We start from the raw sequence: 21,505 nt of genomic DNA, 5'->3' as shown, positions 1-21,505 counted from the left end.
GAGATGATGACAGCTCCCCAGAGTCCCCCCACTCCACTGCACAGCTTTGCTGGCTTAGGCTTGCAGCTTTCATCCAGCAGCCCCAGTGCCACCGCGGTCCCAGCAACTGGCCACATGCTTGTGCTCCAGCACGGGAGCCACATTTGAACTTCTCGCCAGTCAGTCGCATATAGATTGAGTGCTGGCTGTGCTTCTTTTAAGTGTACTAGGGTTGTTATGTAGTTCTGCAGAACTGAACTAAAAATGTGCAATTGCGTCATTGTCCAGAAGATCCTCTGACTTCTTATGGTTTTATGAAAGGTAGTAATGCCTCATACTTGCAGTCAGGGAAATAGGGGCATATTGTAACTTAATGTCTAAAATTGGTACTTCATTCATCTTGGGCAAGTAAAGAGGTCTGATGATTTAGTCTTGTCTTCTTAGTATAACTGATACCAGAGCATTAATTAAATAAACCTATCTGTCCATGCATAGGAAGAAAGGATACCAGACATCAAAAGAGCTTAAAGATGACTGAGGTCCTCCTTGCAAGAGAGGCACCTTTTTTTGTTATTGAAAATATTTCATGTTACAGTTTGTTTTGCTATAGGACTTGGGTTCTACATAAGATCTTATCTCCTAGCAAGACTAGACAGATTTCCTTTTCTGAAACACAGGCAAATCAAACACGCAAAGTGGATCCAATTTGGGTATGAAGAAGTTGAGACTGAAGGCTATAAACCATGGAGAAACTTCTAGGGAAGGAATAGGGCTATATGCTTTCTCACTATTTTTAGAAAGGGATAAAGGATACTGCACAGTGAAAAATGAGTTTCATGAACTGGACTTGAATATTTGTCATCCCAGCCAAGTTCTAGGTTGAGTGTACTGCCAGTTCTTTGTTAGGAGCATTAATGTTCCTGGTTTTCTTGTTGGAGACTGGCATACGCAGAGTAGACTTCACTGCTACTAAATTTGACACAGCAAAACTGTATTCTAATTCATTTGAACACTATTGTAAGTTCTGTCTGTTGTAGTCAGTGGGATACAAAAACTTACCTACCTCCGGGGAAACTGAGAACATTGTCTCATGTCTCACGATGCTAGTACTCTCAGAAACTGAAAATTATTTATTTTACATTTTACAAGTGGCAGAAAATTCCAATCTACCTCTCGGGCTTTTAGCCAGAATGGAACAGGCAACATTTCAATTTCAAAATACATTGTTTGATTGCATTAGGAAAAGAAAAACATGCATCCAAAAGTTCAAAAACAAAAGCAAAAATTACCTCTCTAAAATTGTTTGGTTATTTATGGTAGGATCAATGCAGCAGCCATTCATAGAAAAAGTAAAATTTTGGAGAGTTGATAAAATTATTCCAATATTTATCTGTGTTGGCCAGAATTGTAGTTGTTTGCTGGAATTTCATAGCCACAGCAAACCACGTAAGCAATGTTACCAGAATGTCAGATGCAGACATCTATCTGGTCTTCACGTTTCTGTCAGAGGTGGATAAAACACCCCACCTCCAAGCCAAAGGGGGTACGTGCCACGTAGCTGGATTTGAACCATTACTCCCTGTTGTCCTTTCCTGATGGCGAGTACGTGGCTCTGTGAGATGAGTTCATCAGTTGCTCCCAGACCTGTGTCTTCTGTGGATTTCATGCTGATTGTTACTTGTGTTCCTAATGTGACATCTTTTGAGATTCTGATAATCAAGGGAAATATCTTTCTCTCTCCTCTGTATTCAAGGTCTAGGAATGGGAAGATATGTGTTTTGCCCCATGTCTCCTGAGTTCACCCTGTGCTTTTGCCTTTCAACTGCTTCTATTCAAGTACATAGTCAGTGATCTTACATTAGAATTTGCTTTAGTTTTCCACTATGAGGGAGTGGTCAGCTAACATGATTGTTGTCTTCAAAATGTGGTGCAGTCATTCAGTTGACTTAGATAATAGAGCAGAGCCTAAAAAGGGCCACCTATATTTTAGACATCTTAAAAGTGCAGTGATTCTTCCACGCTAGTAAGTGGGCTTGAGCTGTTGAGTCTGCAGAATTATAGTATGTAGGTGGCACTCATGTTTTCACAAGGATTTAACTTTAATCTTTTCATAATGTTAGAAGTGGTAATTTTTATTTATTTATAACAAACTGTACATCTTCTAAGGCATATTATTGGTACTGGACTGTAGAATAAAATTTCTATAAAGCCCACAAAAATACATAATTTTTTTGGTATCAGCTTTTAGTGTAAAATTTGTTTTATTTATGTCTTTCCAAAATATATATGTACAGATTTCTGATCGTTTTCTAGGGATTAGGCCTGCATCCTGTAGACCTAGACCTGTAGACCTGTTTCAAACAACCACAAATTTCTTAGGTTTAGTATATTATGATCTTTTAGCCAAATTCTGTCATCCACATGGCAAAGATTAGAAAATAAACAAGAAAATCCAACACTTTCCTACTCCTAATGTTATTAACTTTTGAAAAGTTAAAGAGAACATGATAAAAAGTTTGTTAAATATAACTTGGCTTGCTGTTGTTGAACACAGACAAAACAATCTTCCCCAGTGAAAGGCATCTAATGGAATTTTATATTTTTGTTTGATTTCTGACATAGGTCGTTTAATCAAGCAAATATTTCAGGTATTCATTTATTATCTTTTTTGCTTTTAGGCAGAAAAGTTGCAAATGTAAATGTTTTCTAATTCAAAGTTTATCTTGAATAGTATCATGCTTTCTACTAAGATGTTTGTGTGTGCAGGATATGCTTATCTCAAAATTGCTTTTACAGGTCATGTAAAAAAGTGGTATTTCAACTGAGCTAATTGAAAATGTTTCCCTTTTAGATCTTGGCACTAGTTTTAGATTGTATTTTAAACCAATCTGAAGTATCTAATATCAAGAAATGTTTATTTGGAACTGTCTCTCAAAAATAGCTTTTGGTGATATCTTTTTTCCATACACTTTCATGTAAGCAAGTTTGATTTAAAAGTGCACGGTGAAATATGGAGAGGAGAATGTAATTAAAAAATGTGTGTGTGGAGGGAACTTGAGTAGCATTTGAGACGCATATTTTAGAGTGAGGAAAGGGCTTCCATTATTAAATGTCATCCTTTAGGGAATGAGGTTAAGGAGGGTAAAAGGCTACCCTGTATTTTTAAGAACTTTTTTTGGAGATACCTATTATGGAAGAAAGGGTACCAAAGTGTGACATCTCCTGTGTTTGGTGTAGGATGGTCTTATACTTCTTGAGGGCATTATTTACGTTTCTTGTTCATGATAACAGAAAGCACCTTTTTCAAGAGCATGCAACTTTTTAATACTATAATCAGCCAAGTCCTTTTTATATAAGTCAATGGAAAATAGCATGCAAATAGTTTTCTCCGTATTTTTCCTGTAGGACTTTCAATATTGAATGTTAGGAAGAATATTAAAGTTATAAAAATAAATTTTAAAATGACAAGGATGGGGTTTTTACTCATCCACAAACATAATCACAGACTAAATTGCTTACCTGCTATATTTGTGTTCCTACATTGATTACCTATTTTTTTTCGAAGAGATTGAACAGCACTGTTTTTCATTTGACTTTAGCAATAACTGAGCATGCTTGCCACTTTTGGATGAATATTTCTTAGTTATGACATTCTATCTCATATTTAAGAGTCTGAAAATACGAATGCAGTCAGTGCTGCAATATTTGTCTCAACATTCTGAATTAATATTTCCATTCACTGAGGCAAGAAAGCAGTAGATGATTTGGTATGTTCCACTTTGCCTATCAAAATTAAAACTATTTATATTTTTTTATAAAGCTTACTATCTAAATGCACACAAATAAATGAATGTTTATGGCCAATTTTTCTCCAACTCTCCAACATTTTTCCTGCCTATATTTCTCCCTTTTTTCTTCAGCTCTTTCTTCCATGAGTCTGTGTGTTTATGCATGCCCCCTTAATGCTACTCCACTGTGCAGGGGACTTGCACACGTAGGGGCTGGCCTTTACGTTGTGGCCTGACGAGGGTTCCGATCTGCCTCAGTGGCCAGACTGCACCTGAAAATGGTGGAAGGATAATTGAAATTTGCTACCGCGCAGCTAACTTCTCAGTGGGGAAAAAGATGCAAAGTTTATAACTTTCATTTCAGCAGATTTCTACCACAGCTTTCTTGGCAGAATTCCTTCAGATCTATTCTTTTAAAGAGGGAGGATAGGAATCTAGTAATATTTGTAGCTTGGGAAGAGGAAGCTCCCACACAAACATTTCTGTTGAGCTAGAGCCTTTTCTCCCGCCATATGTAATTTTATGTGTCTCTCTGGACTCTGGCTGGTTTCAGTAAGTAACCCTTAGATCACAGGGGAAATTCCAGAGGGCTGGTAGGAAGTTGATCTTGGGTGAGTATTTAGGACACCCCAGATAACTACAAAGCTTTCAGTTTAACATTAGTCCTGCACCAAAAAAACAAAAGAATAAACTGAAAGATCTAATTGATATTGAATTTGATTAATTGTTTTTCACCCTGCTTTTAATTTTTACATTAATGCCAAGTAACATGGCTATATAGGAGGGGATAAAACTTCTCAAACTAATGTCACATCCACTTTTAGTGAGAGCATGACTTCTATTGACTAAATGTGATAGTGCTAATGTTTTAATGTGCTTTAATTTAGAACTGATTTTTATACTGTTTTCATTTCAAAATATGTGTTGTGTGCATATGTCAGGGGTAAAAATAGGATTAATGGACAAATCTGAAACTGTAGCTGTCCTGCTTGCACTGAACAGCTCTGTTTGTAAATTTTTGGCCCAGAGGAAAGGAAGAGAAAGAGAGAGCTTCTTCGTAGAGTTGTACTTGACTATCACGTAATTTCACCCTGAGAGATTAAGTAAGTGGTGGGTTTGTTTATCTTTTGTTCTTTTCAGTTTACATGAAAAATTCAGTTCTGGAGACACTGATGTTTTGGGCCTTTGTACTTCCCAAACTAAAACCTTACCTTTATTTCATTCAATGTCATTGCAGACTTTTTCTGATGCAATTCTGTATCTTATTATAGTCTGGTAAACAGGATGTTATCTGAAGTACCATTGCTCTCTTTATTTCTCCAGATTTTAACATTATTTTAATGACTTCAGAAGCCCTTGATAGGGTTTTTTCAAAAGCCTGCATTGAGATATTACAATATTCGGTATTTTATATCTTCTTATCACTTAAAAATTAGCTAATATCGAAAAACAAGGCTGTGGCATTATAAGGTAGAGTATCACATTATTAGACATTTAGCTTGTTTTCTTTGGCATTTAAAGTAAAATCTCATGACCTCAAATACTTTGACAGAGATTCCTAACTTAGTATTGCACAACATTTAAAAACAGTTTAAGCGCAGTGTTTTGTGAATTGGATACAGGCAACTTGCCAAGGTGACTACAGCATAACGAGTTGAGTTTAAATTCTGTTATGCTGATTTTAGCAAGGATCATCAAGTAACTGTAAGAATGTGTGGTTAATGTTTTTATAAAACAGATTCTTTAAAAGGATGTGTTGAACTCCTGTTATTGTTGCACATCTGTCAGGCACTGGAGATGTACTAAATAACAGATTATGAACTTTCCTTATTGATTTCAACTGGAAGCATACTCCTTTTGTTTTTAAATCTTCAAGAGTGCAGCAGTAGCCAGTGGAATAGGAGAGGCTTGTGCACTTCACAGATTTTCACTGACCATCTTCACCAACAAAATCAGCCATGGTTTCAAAAACACCTCAGCACTGAATAGCCTTTGATGCCTAAATTAATTTGTCCAGAGGACTCTGTCCTCACTGAAGCCTGAATTTCCCCTTCTCCTCTCTATGGTAGTAGTTTGGCAAGGGAGGAATGAGAAATTTTTAGGGCAAAATTAGTATATTTGGGAATGTGGGTCAGCAAGAGGTGTGTTGAATGGAATGTCCACGCTAACCTCATCGCTGACACAACACTAGAATATGCAGTGCTTCACTTGGTGAGTAAACATTTGAAAACATAACATAATTAGCTGTGTTTGATGTAATAGTTCACAAGCTAAAAAAAAACCCCAACAAACTACCGCTGTGTTATGCTTCAAAATATTTACAGGATCCATGTAACATTTTGCACAGACAGTCATCACTATTGCCGGTAGAACTTAGAACAATGACTTCAGAAAGTGTGCCAGTAAATAACCTTTTATCTTGTTGTTTGAACAAAGAGGTCCTTAGCAAATGTTAAGAAATCAAGATAATGATAATGTTTTTTACTGAAATTTTCAACTATAAAAATCCTAGAGCGGTTAGAAACTGATGTTACTTTACAGTGTTCAGTAGGCATTTTCATAATTTTAAATCAAAGTATGCTTTACTCAACAGAAAGGGGGAAAAGTTCAGTCAAAATCAGAACATAGTATAATATCTTTTGTATTAATTTTGTAGGTTAAAATATTTCTAAAGCAGTGCTGCATACTTTGATTTGGAAAAATCTCTACTCCATTTATCAGGAACCACTTGCAGCAATGGCAGGTTCTTTAAAAGTATACTGAAGAGTAAAACAGATGGAAGATAAGGCTAGAAAGGAATAACCTCAATCATATTCTGATACTTTTCTTTGAGAAAGATACACATTTAACAGCAAGATACTGAAATTTCTCAATTCATGTACTTTTTTTTTCCTACAGAAGTACTTTCAAATAAGTGTGGAAGAGCTGTGTTCACATCATGAAAAGTTCGTCTTCATTTTGAGATTCATTTATATTAAAAATTCTGGAAGTGGAATATAGCTTGTACTGTCAAGCCCAGTATGTTCTTGAGTATGCTCTAGGTGGAAGCGGTCGGAGGAAGCAAGGAGTGATATGAACTACTGTTATTAAAACTTGCAGGTTGCTGTTAAACTTGACTTTTTGTCCTCGACATACCAATCTCTGTGTTTTGGCCTGGACTGGTAGAGAAGATTTCTGTGATTATGGTTTTGTTAGTAGCTAAGTGAGTCTATTAGCTTGCTGCCAGGGAAACAGCGAAGGTTTTCTCCTTCCTCCCAGTTCTGTGTTTTGTTATCCCCAGCCTGCTCTGATGGTTGGTTTTCTTCTGGGATGGTGAGTTGAATCAGCTGGGGGTTGGGGAGGGAGTGCCAGAGCCATACAGGGTTAGTAGCAGGAACATGCATGCAGAAAGAGAGAAGTAGAGGGAAATGAATGTGAGGATAACATGGAGTTTTCCCTTTTTGATAGCAGCAAGTCATTATGATTGGCTCAAGCTGTCTTGAGTTAGACCAGAGCCTAACTGCTCTCTGTCATCTTTCTGCAAATTAAGGACCATCAGAGTAACCACATCTAAGGTCTCAGTATGTGACATTAGTAAGAGGGAAGCAAAAGTATGGGAAACTAGAATTCAAGGTAGAAAAATGGCAAAAGCTGAAATTTCTGATAGCTTGTTGGCTTTGGAGAAGTGCAGCATCCTGTTCTGGCATGCATAGTTTAATATGACTGCTGTTTTATTGTCACAGGGCAGGATTAGGATTCAGTATGTTGATAAAATTGTTTTGCCCATTGGAAGTACAGTGCTGGGTGAGCATTAAAAATCCTTGAATTTATCTGTACTTATGCCTCATCTACCAAATTGGTTTCCAATATAGAATTTCAGGAGACTATGTTCTGTGTGTTTAGTATTTTTTAGTTAATTCATCTCATTTTTTTATGTCAGACAGAAACAGTAAGGAGGAACAGCTTTTCATAGGTTATGAGCCACATCAAAATCTTCTAGGGTAGGAGCCATAGCACGGATTGTTTCATTGAGCAGCCTGCCTTTCATTAACATCCCATAAAATTTCTCTTTTATCTTCTACATTTGCTCAATAGAAGAAATGTAATGTGCTTGCTCGCTCTCTCTCTCTTTTTAAACACATGAAAACCAGCAGCATGTAGCCACAGATTATAGGTTGAGAACTTAAAATTAAAAAAAAGGTGTTTTTTGTTTTTTTAATCTGAGTTGGGGGTGCGGTGGTGTCTTGGCATGATGTTTCTTTTCTGTGTGAAGTCCAGTTTACTTTCAAAACTGATTTTTTTTTTCTCCCCCCCCAGGACTTTCTGTATTAAAACATGTGCTGACACCACGTGTGAAGGCAACTCATGTAGCCATTGACACAATGAAAGACTATCTGGATGCAGTTTATGATGTGACTGTAGCGTATGAAGGTACTGTGGACCACAAAGGGCAAAGAAAACTGGCACCATCTATGACAGGTGAGTTGGTGTTGATTAAACATGCTACAGTCATATGCTTTTTCATATACAAAGCCAGCTTCAGTTACCTTGTGACACTTTGAAAATAAAACAGTCTTCACAATGCTTGGGGATTCAGCTGTCTTACAAGCCTTTGGTAGGGCATATTGGTGCTCTTTCAAGTAAAAATGAATTTGAGGCCATTGGCATCAGGTGCCATTTACCTTCATGTTTCTTCTAGCCCCAGGATTTGGGGTGATTTTAAATTCTCTCTCTCCCTCTATGTTATATGTACACGTATGATGTATTTGCTGAAATTCCCTATATTTTAAAGGAATGTGTAGTAGAGTATTTCATTTGTAATTTTTAAAATTGCTAAACATATCCAGTAAGGTTACAAATGCTTTAAAAGCATTTTCTGCAAATGGCCTTCCCTTGCTGTAGTATTTTAAACTGATTATAACACCTTAAGAGATTGCGCTGTATTAGTTTTACATTCCTTCAGTAAACTAACCAAAAATAAGTTTTGGGGTTTCTGTTGGGGGAACTTCTGGGAGAGAAAGCTTGGGGTTGCTTTTTGCTGCTATTATTGTTTTGGGGGAGTTGTTTTTTATCTTTTTTATTATTTTATTTTTTCCCCAGGTAATTCATTTATTGGCACCATTACTGGAGGGCCAAATGTCACCTTTCTTTTCAATTATAGTTGATGCAACTCAGCTGTATTTGTCCGTCACTGTCTTTTACCATCTAGCAGTAGGTGATACTTTTGAGTCTTCTGCCATACTGATACCAAGAAAAAAAAATTCCATAATAGTTCCACAGAACTGTTCAACCTTTTGGACAAGGGATCAGTGTTGCTTGAGGGGCCTGCAGGTAACTTCTTAACTAAGAAGCTGGTTATTCCTCAGTTACTCCTCAGCTGGTCTCATGTCACTGTGAGCCTGGGACTTAATCTTTCAGCTGGTAAAAGTAGCTTATAGTGCAGCTGTTCACATGTACCAATAAAAGGTGTATCTTGTTGAGGTGATGTATACAGTTCACATGAATTCCTTTCAGATACCGGTTACTTAGAAGCTCTGAATTTTTAAATTTTCACCCTATTTAAAAATTCTTCCAAATAGATAACCAACAGAACTGTTAACACTGTATTTTAACTCAACATTTTTGTTGTCCTATAAGTTCCTAAGATGACTTTTTTTACATGTACTTTGTTCCCATCTGGGTTTTTGGCAATTAAGTATTGAAAATGCTTTTCTATATTTTACTTTTTATTTATAATCCTCTTTGGACTTGTATTTTACAGGTTTTACAACTTAAGTTTTTTTATTGTTTTGGGTGTTTTTTTAATACCTTATGACCCTCTTGCAAACTCCCTTGAAGACTGGCACCTTCCCTTTTATCCTGTCAGCCAGTCCTTTTCAGGAGTCCATTCAAAACAAATAGGGTTATTTCCCCTTCCCTGCAGCATCTTGTTTCATGACTTAATTAGTAGATGCTTTCAGCCATTCTCATGCTGGATTCTTGACTGCCTGATGGTTAATTAAACTGTTAAAATGTCATTACCTAAGGATAAGATGGCAAATGTTCAAATTCCTTCCAAGACCTCTTCACCCATTGAACCTTACAATTTGTATAAAACACGATATAATTATGTAAACGGAACTAACAAACTGGATTTCCCTACTGTCTCTCTTTGTGTCCGGTGTCAAGTGCTAATCAAATGATTTGGAGTGACTGCTCTGCATCCAGCCTTTTCAGGACTCCACATCAGTGACTCGCTCTCTGGGTGTATCTTTCAGCTGCCCTTGCTGTTAAGGTTGGGATATTTACTGTCTCAGTCTTAAGTAACAATAAAGCTAGTAATGAAGAATGAAGGGCACTCAACCGGTTGTTATCCATTACGTAGCAGATAAATGAAATATCCATCCAAGACATTCCAAATTATCGTGGTAGTCACGTATATTCCATATAATATAAATTATGTAGATTAAAGACATTTTATAAATTACAGAGGAGAACATTCTTTTAGGCCCTCCAGACACAAAATGGAAGAAAAATAACTTCTGTTCTAAAATGTCAAGATCATCTCACTGTTTCTTCTGCAACAGTCCAGCATTTGGTCTGTTCAGGAATATGATATAACAAGAATTGAATTATAATTTATTATGCATTTGAGATGCATGAGATGCATTTCAGTTATAAAATGACATTTTCATCTGTGCGTTTCATACGAGCATCTCGTTTGTGTCAGTGATGAATGAGAATTTTGTTTTTCATTCTCACCAGAACAAAATGGCAATACAATCCTGGTAATTTTTAAAAGATAAGGTTGACATGTCTTTTTCAATCTAGCAGCTCTGATTGGAATTTATTGCATGAAAAACAAATTTCTGATAAACACAATTTTATTTGAGGTCTGTGTTTCCCATAGTATGACATTTCCCATGTGAATGAAATCTAAATTCCGCACAGATAAAATGTGTTCTCAAGAAACACATTATACTTTCAAATCTATAAATCTCTATTCCTCAGAAGAGCCTGTGCCACTCCTGAAAAACCACATATTTATCCAGGGATATAGTTGGCTCTTGATCACTGTAGGCAGTAGTAAGCAGAGAAGGTTAAAAGGATCATTTCAGTGACTGTGATTAGTTCTACCACACTTTATCTGAGAAATTGTGTTAATAAACTAACTGAAGAAAGTTTTTTTCTGAAGAAAAAAGTACTTTAATTGCATTTTAAATTTGAAATATAGAACTCTCACAGTAAATAGATTCTATCTTAAAATTGATTTTTTTTTTTCACTCCAGCAAGCTGAAATATCATAACATTCGCTTGTTCAACAGGATTAAAACAAAACATAGTATGCTAGCATCTGGAAAAAAGATCTTCACAATCTCTTCTACATTACTGCTTTGAGTACAACACAATGCCAGGAATATCTGTTAACATGGTACCTTTTTAAGCCCAAGCAAATTGCTATAATATATCCTTTCAAATATGTTGTACTTCTTGTTACTATTTATGCACTTTAATGTTTTGTTGGCACTTCCAGAACTGCAAGTTCTGTTTGTTTTAGAAGACATCAAATTTGATTAATAATTTTAGACAAGGATGTCGCTTCTAGTTATTGCTTCACATCCAACTGTCATGACTAATGGTTACAACTTTTTTTCTACCATTTATTGGTTATTCATTCCTTTTTGTTCCAACAAGTTTGGATCTTGGTGCGTTACCAGTGGAAGTCTGTCCACATTACAATTGTCCTGCACACGGCAGCCTTTCCAGAGAAAAACAATTTCCCATAGATTTCTCCCCTCATACTACTAAAGATGTTTTGCCCAAATCATTAATGACAAAATATGATGGTTCTGCTTAGGGAAGGTTATGCTGCTAGATTGTTTTTATTTGTGATCATTAGACTGAGATCCAAATGATTAAGTCCATATTAATCCATATGATTACATGGGCACTGCAACACAGCTTAAGTGCAATTCAGGCACTAAATTCTGAAAGAACTTCTTAGAAGGGACAAGAAAAGAAAAATTGTTTTGCGCTGGATCTGTTGATCTTCTTTTACTACACTGTCATTAAATAAAAAGTAGAAATAAGCTTAGGAAGAAAGAATGAGAACCTAGTGTTTCCCCTCCAAATTAATGCCCTAAGTGTTCACATCTAGCCTTGCCTGGTGTTAAGGTCTCATGAGATGTGGGAAATGTTGTCATTCTTGCACCTAAAAGAGCATTATGTTCACATTTACATCTATATTATTCTGCCTGAAGGTTTTAACATAACCAGATGGTATTTATCTGGCTATTGTGCATGAAAGAGAGTGTGAAATAGCAGTATGTGACAATGATAAACATTGAATAAAAATAGCAAGTACATATAGACTCTGTCTTAAAGAAGTCAGAGGAATTCCTGAGAATTGACTCTGTTGTATATCAGTTCCAGAACAAACAGTTTGAAAGCAAGTGTATGTGTGCATTTCTGAAAATCAGTACATCACTTTGATCAGTATAATTTGAGGAGGTCAGAGTGGTTTAACTTCCCCGGGGGAAATTACGCTTTTCCAAATGCTTATATTTTTGTTAGGACCCAATTAGACAGTATAGTACAGAACGATTGAAAAGAAACTGGAGCAATAGAAACCAGTCCTAGTCTGGACTGTGGCCCAAATTTGATCATTTCCTTTGTCTTTTAAGATCCAAAGAAAGATAACAAGCACATGGTTACAGATGTGTTGAAAGAATTAAAAAACTAAGTTAATAACCTGATAAAGAGTAATAGGATTGTAAAACAGTAAAAATAAGATTCATAGTGATGAAATGACTGTTAATATGTTCACGTCTGCTAGTTGTAATGTTCTTACATGAAAAATTATTGAAAAGTTAATGGCAATTAATTTAGAGCATCTGAAGAAAGGATATAGATTAGAACTGAGTGTGGACATCAGCACTGGTGATATTTGAGTCAAGCATGGGATGGCTTTTTGAATGTATAGTAAATCTCATGTCATGGACTTATGTTTCATGAGTTCAAACAAAATTTAAATAACTACCTTTTGTATTTCATAAAGTAAGTTTTCCATTTAAAATTTGGAGGAGTTTTGATAATAATAGCTGGCAATATAGTTTTAGTGATATTCTATCTTACAGTTTTACTTATATGAAAACCTTCTAAAATTAGTCTGAGCAACATGAAAAGTTCATCCAGTAATTTGTAGATGGCTTATTTGAAGTGGCACTTTAAGCATAGATTTACACATATGCATCAATATTCCGCAGATTACAGTATGGATATATTATATAATGCAAAATATTTTAATACCGTAACAATTAAACATTGTACTTCTATTTGAAAATAATGACATTTCACTGAAGAGTAGCATCAATTTATGGGACCATATGTAGGCCTTGCTGTAGTCCTTTGTTTTTATTTATTTATTTATTTATTTTGAATGAATTGTCTATAAAGGTCTGTTTGAGCTTGAGTGTAGCATAAAAGGTAGCACCTCTGTTTCTTTACCTATGCTGTATGTATTTGTTGTTCAAGAATGCAAAGACTGTTTTGGTGAACTAGGCTGTGTAAGCCCTATGGGTTTTTATCGAATACCATCTTGTTTCAGCAAGACAGCTTACAATGACGCTGTCTGCTGTTCTCCAGTGCTAATACCAGTATGGGAAACTATAGGTACCATTTTCTAATACTAATTTAATGAGTGTCATCCTTTAGATCTGTGCATCTTGAGGAAGGTACAGAAATGTGATGGTCTACATTGAACAAGAGTTTTTCTTATCTGCTACTTTCATGATTTTAAACTGTCATATCCTCTCCTCTGCTTTCCCCTCTCAAAATTGAAGTCAATCTTTGTAGTCTCTCCTTGTTTGTAAAGCAGGTGCCCCATCTCCTTAAACACTAAAGTGTTTAAGCCTTCTCTCACGCCACTACATCCTCCTTGAGACACAGAGACCAGAATTGCACACAGTATTCAAAATGTGGACTCACAGTGTTTTTATATATCTGCAGAGTGACTCCCTCTGCCCTCTTCTCAATATCTTTCCTGATGCTGTCCAGTATTTGGGGGGATTTGGGGCTGCTGCTGCACAATTGAGTGGATGGTTTCAGAGAATGGTCACTGATGACTCCAGAGTTTTAACCACCAGTTCCAAGTTAAGCATCATGTAGTCATGGTTTAGATTATTTCCCTACATTTATTTATGCTGGGACTCAGCTGCCACCTTTCCCTCCCTGATTTGAGGTCCTTTAGGAGTTCCTCGCTATCAGCCAGCATTTGACTACTCTGAAACTGGAGACTTTGCTCCCTTCTTTGGGTCATTGATGATGATGAATAAAACCAGTCCCAGCCTCAATCCCTAGAGGACCCCAGCTGCTGTATCTTCTCCATCCTGAAAAGTGACCATTAAGTCCCTGCATTTGCTTCCTATCCTTAAGCAGCTTTCAGTCTATAAAACATTATTTCCTCTAATCCCATGGCAGCTTAATTTCTTTAATAGCCTTCAGTGAAGAATCCTGTCAGAGGCTTTATGAAAATTCAAATATATCATGTCCACTGAATGCCCTTTATCTGCCTGCTCCTTGACACTGTTGTAGAAATCCAGCAAACTGGTGAGACAGGATTTTCCTTTACAGAATCCATGCCAACTCTTTCCCAGCAGACTCTAATCTGTGCTTAGTAATCTTACCGATTCTGCTTTCTTACCCAGAGTTGTCAGATTCTCTCGTCTGTATTTCCCAACATCATCTCTAAAGCCCTTGTTTGTAGAAGGGAAACTCCTCATGCTTCTAGCACAATGGCTTTTTGTAATAGTAGGTTACACATCTTTGTTTTTAAATTTCACATTTGAGGGCTCTTGGATGAAGGCTATCTGGTTTTGGTGACTTCCTGACAACTTGTTTATATAGTCTAATAGTCTCTGTCTGTTTACTTCAAATTGATCTAGTTCCTTTGAGTGAGTTGGTACAAAGAATGCAATGGGTGTAGGAATCTCCCCAATATTTTCAGTAAGAAGTAGTGCAAAGAATTATTTAAGCTTCTCTTCTGTGGTCTTGTCATGCTTTTTCATGAGTGCCCCTCTTCACACCTTTTGTCATCCAGCAATCCCACCAAGTTCTTGGGTGGCCTACTGCTTTTGAGGCATTTAAAAAAACACGTTAGAATCAGTTACAGCATCCTTTGCAAGGCAGTTTTCAAGTTCCTTTTTAGTCCTCTTAATTTTGTGTTTACATTTGACCTGAGGTGTTTTGTGGGTTTTTTTTTCCTCACTTGTGCAAGCTTTCCATTTCTCAAAGAGGAGTTTGGGATATAATGATAGCCCCTTTAATTTTCCCATTAAGCCATGCAGTGGGTGGGTTTTAGCCCGTTTTTTCTTTTGTGCTGTTGCACATGTTTTACCTGGGTTTCTAATACAAGTTTTTTGAGGTTTTGGCTTTTTTTTTTTTTTTTTTTCTCTTAACAGCCTTTAGGCTACCTCCCTTTGGACTGTACCTTTTTGAGTTTTTGACATTTTTTTTTAGCATCGTTTCCTTGACTGTGTGTTTGTGTGCTGGATTTATTTAGCCTGGGCTAAATACAATGCTAAATGACTATCTTTACAGTGCTAAAGTTAATTGCATTGTGTTTGCAGAGCACCTCTCACTAATACTGTGCACACTCAAGACCACATCAAGAATGGCATCTTTTCCTGTGGGTGCTCTAACCAGTTGTTCCAGCAAACAGTCCCTCCCCACACACACCTCATCCTGGTAAAACATTGATGCAGTCTCTATAAAGGTAGCTGGAATCTCCCCCTCCTGCTAGCAGTGCTGAAGCTGTTGTCTAGCTTAACATTTTCTCATCACTATCATCCAACAGATCAGGAAGTCATCTAATATATATTTTATTAGAGCTTGGGATTTCCATCCACAAGGATTTCAAAGTGCTTCTGTCTTCCAGTACTATTTTTATGCTGTTACACATTATATAATCCTTAATGCATACTGCCGCTCCCTCACTGTACATCCTATTCAGTCATTTCTATAAAGCTGGTAGCCTGGTAACCTTGTATCCTCCCTCAGGGTCACTGGGATGCCTGTTTTATAGGGATAGTCATCTGATGCCACACATTCTAGTTCTCCTGCCTTCCTATTTAGGCTTCTAGTATTGGTATAGAAACACTTAAGTTTTGCCTTCACCCTGTTGTTTAATACTTCATGTGCTAGCCAGCTGGCACTGTAGACAGTCTGATTTGCCTCTGTCATCTATTGTGTTGTACTTTTTATTTCCCTCCTGACTGTTTTTGAGGTACATTGAATTTTAGCCACATCCACCTCATATATTATGCAGTATTTCTGAGAATGCTATTCTTAGCGTCCCAGACTTGTCTCCTGACTAGGAGCTTGAATTTAGTCTCCAGAACAGCTCCTCGGTGCTTCCCTACACCCATGGTACCAGCAGATACCAGTGCTACCAGCTCCTCAGTTGCATCCTCAGGTTAACCTGTCAAAACAATCTTCACTGTACCCTGGATGTCTGCTTTCCTGTCTAGTGTTGTTTTGCTCTACCACCACTTTATTTTGTTAGTGCAAGCAATGAAATAGTTTCTTGTCAGCTAAACTTGAGGTGATTATAGATGTGAGGCTGAGAAACACTGCAGATCTTAACATTCATTTTGCTAAATGATTGTTAATTTGGGCTACCACATAAATGAAAGCAGTGAGACGTTTTTCTTTGGGGAGGAAATAATTTACTAACTGCTTCTGTGACTGAACATGCAAGTCTAGGTAGGCTTATGATTTTACAAATTTTAAAATTAAAAAAGAGGAGAAGACATCTACAGTTCAGGGAGGAGCGTGCCTTTGCTATCATGTTTTGCCTGTAAAACGATATGCACCAGAACACACAATGTTCTGTTACTAAAGAGATCTATTGTTACACATTTGAAATATAAGTTATTTTTAATAAAAATGCATTATTCAGATTTCAGTCTCCTGTGATACCACTTTCACTTAATTGCAAATATTGCTGAAGTCTTTTAAATTAGGAGAGAATGGGAGCTGTTTTATATGCAGACATGATTATATCAGGCTTTGTTTTGTCCGTTTTTAATTTTGAAGGACTTTGGCAATAATTACGTTGCAGTAAAAGAGCTGACGTAGGAGGTTGAAATCTGAGTTATTTTATTGCTATCATATTTAAAGTGCATTTAAAAATAGACTTCTTTAGTAATTGAAAACTGGAATATCTGTTTAAGGTAACATCACTGTTACAACTTTCTTAAGAGGTAAAACAAGTAATTTGGAGTGCTGTAATGAACTTTTGTGTTAGCATTAAGGGAAGGCTGGTTTGAAGCCACTTATATGTCCTTTATGGCATGCAGGTATGTTTGTGTTTTGGAGCATCTCTCGTTTCCTTAGTTTCCCCAGTAATGCTGATAATTCCAAATAGAATTAATTGATTTTTTTGAAGGTTAGGAATTAAAAACTGATATAATTTTGCCAAAGTCACAGCTATCAAAACACTGCACTCAATGTATTTGTTTACAATTAAAAATTCTGGGGATCTGATTCCTTCCCTGGAGGCTGTTGCATCCTCTTTCATTAATCCAGATTCTGCATTGAGTCTTTCAGTACTGTGTTAGTGTGAATTGTCTCCCACAAACGAAGGGTTGGGATTTCACAGTTTAAGAACAAAAATGCTAGATCCGCTATATTATTTTAAATTCCTGCCTTCTACTGTGATTGGTGCTTAGAAGTATTATAAACATTTTGCACTCGTATTTGTTATTTAGCCAGAAGATAGAATATTTTATTAGTGAATTATCTCCCACATGAAAGACCATCCACTTGGCTCCCACATAAGTTGTTAATGTTCTTTTAACCCAAATCATACTTGGTTCTTGACTGACTAACACTGTCCCCAATATAATATTTGATTGTAATATATGATTTGCACTTATGCTTTGTCTTCTGAAGGAAAGTTCAAGTTTGTTTGTTCCTCCTGTTAATTATAACAAATTCTGGCAAGTTTAGGGATCTGAGAAGCCTGTCAGATGCTGGCCTTAAGGGCCAGTGTCCCTGAAGTTGGATGTAATTTGCACATAATAAATGGCTTCAATAAGATTTTGTTTCTTAGCTTGCTTACATAAGTCTTTGGGGAGTTAAGCTGATGTGAAATTAAGGGTCATGGGACCACCACAAACCTTTAGAGGTTGTGGTGATAAAATCCAGCTGTTTTTTCTCAAAAACAACCACTGTATAAATTGTTTTTATCCATTAGTGTTATTAAGTGATTGCAGTGACATTGTTAATCTAAAAAAAAATTGGATTAGTCACATCAAACACTAAAATGAATTGCATAATTAAAGACTAGTCCGATTCCCTGGCCAGCTTGATTGCGTGCATTACAACATCATCTGCAGATGTACTGAATGTCTGGGCTTTGGGACAAAATGGTCCTAAACTGATGGGTGGTAATCTTGATTCTCTGTAAGGGGAGTATCGGGTAGCTGCAAATCACACAGCCCTTGTGAGGCTGTACTCAAACTGCAAGGGTAGGTAAGGCAGTGAGGGATGATATTGGATTTTACATAGGTCGAAAACTAAGAGGAAGTTTTAGGATCTTTACCTAAGTGGATTAAATTTAGACTGATTTAAGAAAAACAGTATGGAGAGTAGTAAGAATTGACTTGGATTGGGACTTGGGTATAAGGTAGAAAACCAGCAGCAATGCTTAGATATTTGTGGGGTTTTGTTTACTTTCTAAGCAGATTGGTAAAATTGCTAAATTTCAGACTCTGGTGGGGGAAAGTGTTTCTTTTGAAATATATGTACCTTATTCCTTTCTTGTTAGCTGGAGCTTATTGGTGATAATGTACTCTATTGATATTTTTAAATGACCAAATATCAGTATTTTTTAAGGAGCATATTAGTAGTTTTAAAATACCATATAACTATTAACAGTGACTATATAACAGTCATCTGACTTAGATTTTTGCTTCTATTTTGTCATTTTCTTTAATAATTTATGACTGGAATTATAAATAACATCAGGAAAGAGCGGTTTGTTCCTATTCAGAACAAACTACAACATGAAGCAATAGAAACATATACTGTACAATGCACAGAATAATGTTTTAAATATCTTTTAAAACTAGATCTTCAGCCCTTGCTGAGCATGCCTAGCATTGTAAAAATTAAGTGATATATACACTTATATAGATGCTTTCTATAGGAATATCTAGTACAAAAAAGACCTTATAATCCAGCTTCCAGACATTTGTTTTCTAGAATACATTTTTGCATATTTTTAGAATGTTCCACTTAATAGGTAATACCACTCAAAAGAGGATTTGTACATCAGTGTGCATTACAAGCATTTAAGACATGGATAATACATCTGTAATTTTAAAATACTCATAGTGTGCTTTTAGCTGCTCATATAGTGAATGACCCTCATATGGTGAAGGAAGGGCTTAGTTTAAGAATCCCATCAGATAGTGTCCTCAGAGAAACAGACCTGGAGAATCCTTCCTTAACATTAAATGCAAGAGGAAAAAGCCTGTTGTCTGATACATGAACACTGTTTATGGGGTGATTAGCAGAAATACTGCATATAAACCTGAAAACAGAGTCCTATGCATATTGTAATTCTGGTCCTCCAAGTACTTAACTTGCCCAGCATCTAGCAGCAGCAGCTTCTTAGCTGTAGCTAGGAGACTGCTTGGCCAGAAAATTTTAAAAAGTAGCACATTTAGTGATGGTTCTGTTTGCTACTCTATAGCTATAGAGGTGGACCTGTTTAATTAGAGCCCTCAGCCATTTCTGGAGTTAATGGTGTGTGGGCCTTGTTCTTTTGATGCTAAGGTGCTGTTCAGTGAAGGACTCTCTCTGCCTGAGGACTGGACAAAACTGCATAGAGCACTCTATAAATGCCTGCATCAAATTGTCACAAGACTTTGCTGATCTCTTTATCTCATCTCCCTCCCTCCCCCTCTATAAGCACACAAACACATTTGCATGAACCGGCTTTTAAAATTCTTTAAGGGAATTTCTAGCATATGATGAGGATTGCTTTGACAGCAAAGTCCTTAAAAATGAATGATCCTGTAAAGAAGAAAAACAAATGGGAGGCTCTCTGCTTTGGCAGACAGTAATAAAGATGTACAGGCAGTGACAATTATTTTGCACAGTCATTCTTCAAGATACCCCTAACAGCTATGGGTCAAACTCTTCTGTACAGCTGTGTTGCTGTCCAAAGAAAACATCAACAGCCTAAAGGGACTACCCAGTACGCGTTACATTTGTTGCCCATCTGTGCTGTAGGAAGGTACTTCTAATCCCTTTCCAAAATATTAAGATTGTCCAAATATCAAAGTGCTTCCATCCTCCCATCGTGCATGTTATTGTACAAGGATGCTGTGGTTACAGTGTTAAATTACTATATTCCTTGCTACTGATAGATGCAAATTATTATCAATACACAAAACCTGGTGGGTTTTTCATCCCAGAGGCAGTAATTTTACCACTTGTTAGTTGTAAGAAATCTCACAAGGCTATTTAGGTAATGGAGTTTTGCTTGTAACTGGCTTAGTGCTTACACAAGGATGAATTTGGGGAGCTGAGAGAGGGGAATTGCAATAAGCTTGTTGTTAGCTTTCTAACACTGTACATGACAACAAAAAAATGAAGGGATGCAAAATGAAAAGCAGCATTTTGTTCTGAGAATATCATTTGCCCTGTTACATATTTTAGTTATAGGTTATGACTTAAATTGAAACCTACTTCGTCCAGGAGATGCTTGGGGTAATTCAGAGTCTGTCATCCATGAGCAACAAAGTTTAGACTTAAAAAAAAAAAAAAAAAAAAAAAAGAGGATTACTAACTTCAGTCAAAATTGCGGGCTGGTAACTTTCTGATGTAGAAGTTACTGCATCCCATGTTAAAGAATGGGTAGATTGCTACTGAGGTAGAAGTGTAACATTTTCAGGCGTTTTATAGTTAGGAGGGTGCATTTTTGGACAATTTTTCATGCTACACCTGACAGTGGGCCACATTGCAAAAGCATGAAGGTCAGAGAACTTCAGTTCAGTAAAGTTCTCAGGACCCAAACATAAAGAAGAAAGGCTTTTGAAAACTGAAGTTAGGCTTCCAAGTCGCTTACAGCTGCAAGGTCAGAACTTCAGAGTATTTTAGATGAATGAATGCTCTGCAGTGTTTCTGTGACTCAGTTCTGTTGTTTTGCTCTCTTTTTAGAGTTTCTTTGCAAGGAATGCCCAAGAGTTCATATTTTCATTGATCGAATTGAACTGAAGGACATTCCAGAAGAGCAGATGTATATGAGAAGGTGGCTTCATGAACGTTTTGAAATAAAGGATAAGTGAGTAGCAATATTCAGAACTTTCAAGAAGCTTGCTTATTTCTTTTTTATTAACAGAACACAATCTAAGATGTTTTAGGTTCATTTCTGCAGTCACAGTTGTCCACTGTAGCAAAAACGTCAGCGGGAGGATGTGGATTACAAACTGTTTTCCCCATTCAGAATTGATTGTAGAATCCCCTGGTGACAAGTGAGTATGGTTCCTCGAGTGTCCTCAAGACCTGACATTCTTAGGGAATCTGTGAGCTGTGCTTATACCTAATAAACATGTATCTGGTTAGGGCCTTCATGCGTCCTGTCCAGGTCCTTTCCAGCTTGATTCAATTATCACTTTCTTTCTAGGCTTTCGTCTTTTGGCAGATCCTTCTAAGAATGAAAAGCTATTAGTGAATCTGGTGATAGACAGGTTACATTCACCACACTC

The 21,505-nt window shown here is 36.7% G+C and overlaps 1 protein-coding gene across 1 annotated transcript in view; it reads left to right on the top strand.

Annotated features, from left to right (window-relative positions):
* AGPAT5 (1-acylglycerol-3-phosphate O-acyltransferase 5) overlaps positions 1 to 21,505 on the top strand; it is a 61,081-nt gene that overhangs the window by 36,737 nt on the left and 2,839 nt on the right. The window contains exons 6-7 of the mRNA XM_067294208.1: positions 8,064 to 8,225; positions 20,958 to 21,081. Coding sequence (XP_067150309.1) covers positions 8,064 to 8,225; positions 20,958 to 21,081 — 286 coding nt within the window. The remainder of the gene's footprint in view (positions 1 to 8,063; positions 8,226 to 20,957; positions 21,082 to 21,505) is intronic.

The sequence above is a fragment of the Apteryx mantelli genome, chromosome 3, assembly GCF_036417845.1.
Source record: "Apteryx mantelli isolate bAptMan1 chromosome 3, bAptMan1.hap1, whole genome shotgun sequence".
Taxonomy (NCBI): domain Eukaryota; kingdom Metazoa; phylum Chordata; class Aves; order Apterygiformes; family Apterygidae; genus Apteryx; species Apteryx mantelli.
The sequence above is the reverse complement of the archived record's forward strand: the minus strand, read 5'-3'. Positions and strand labels throughout refer to the sequence as shown.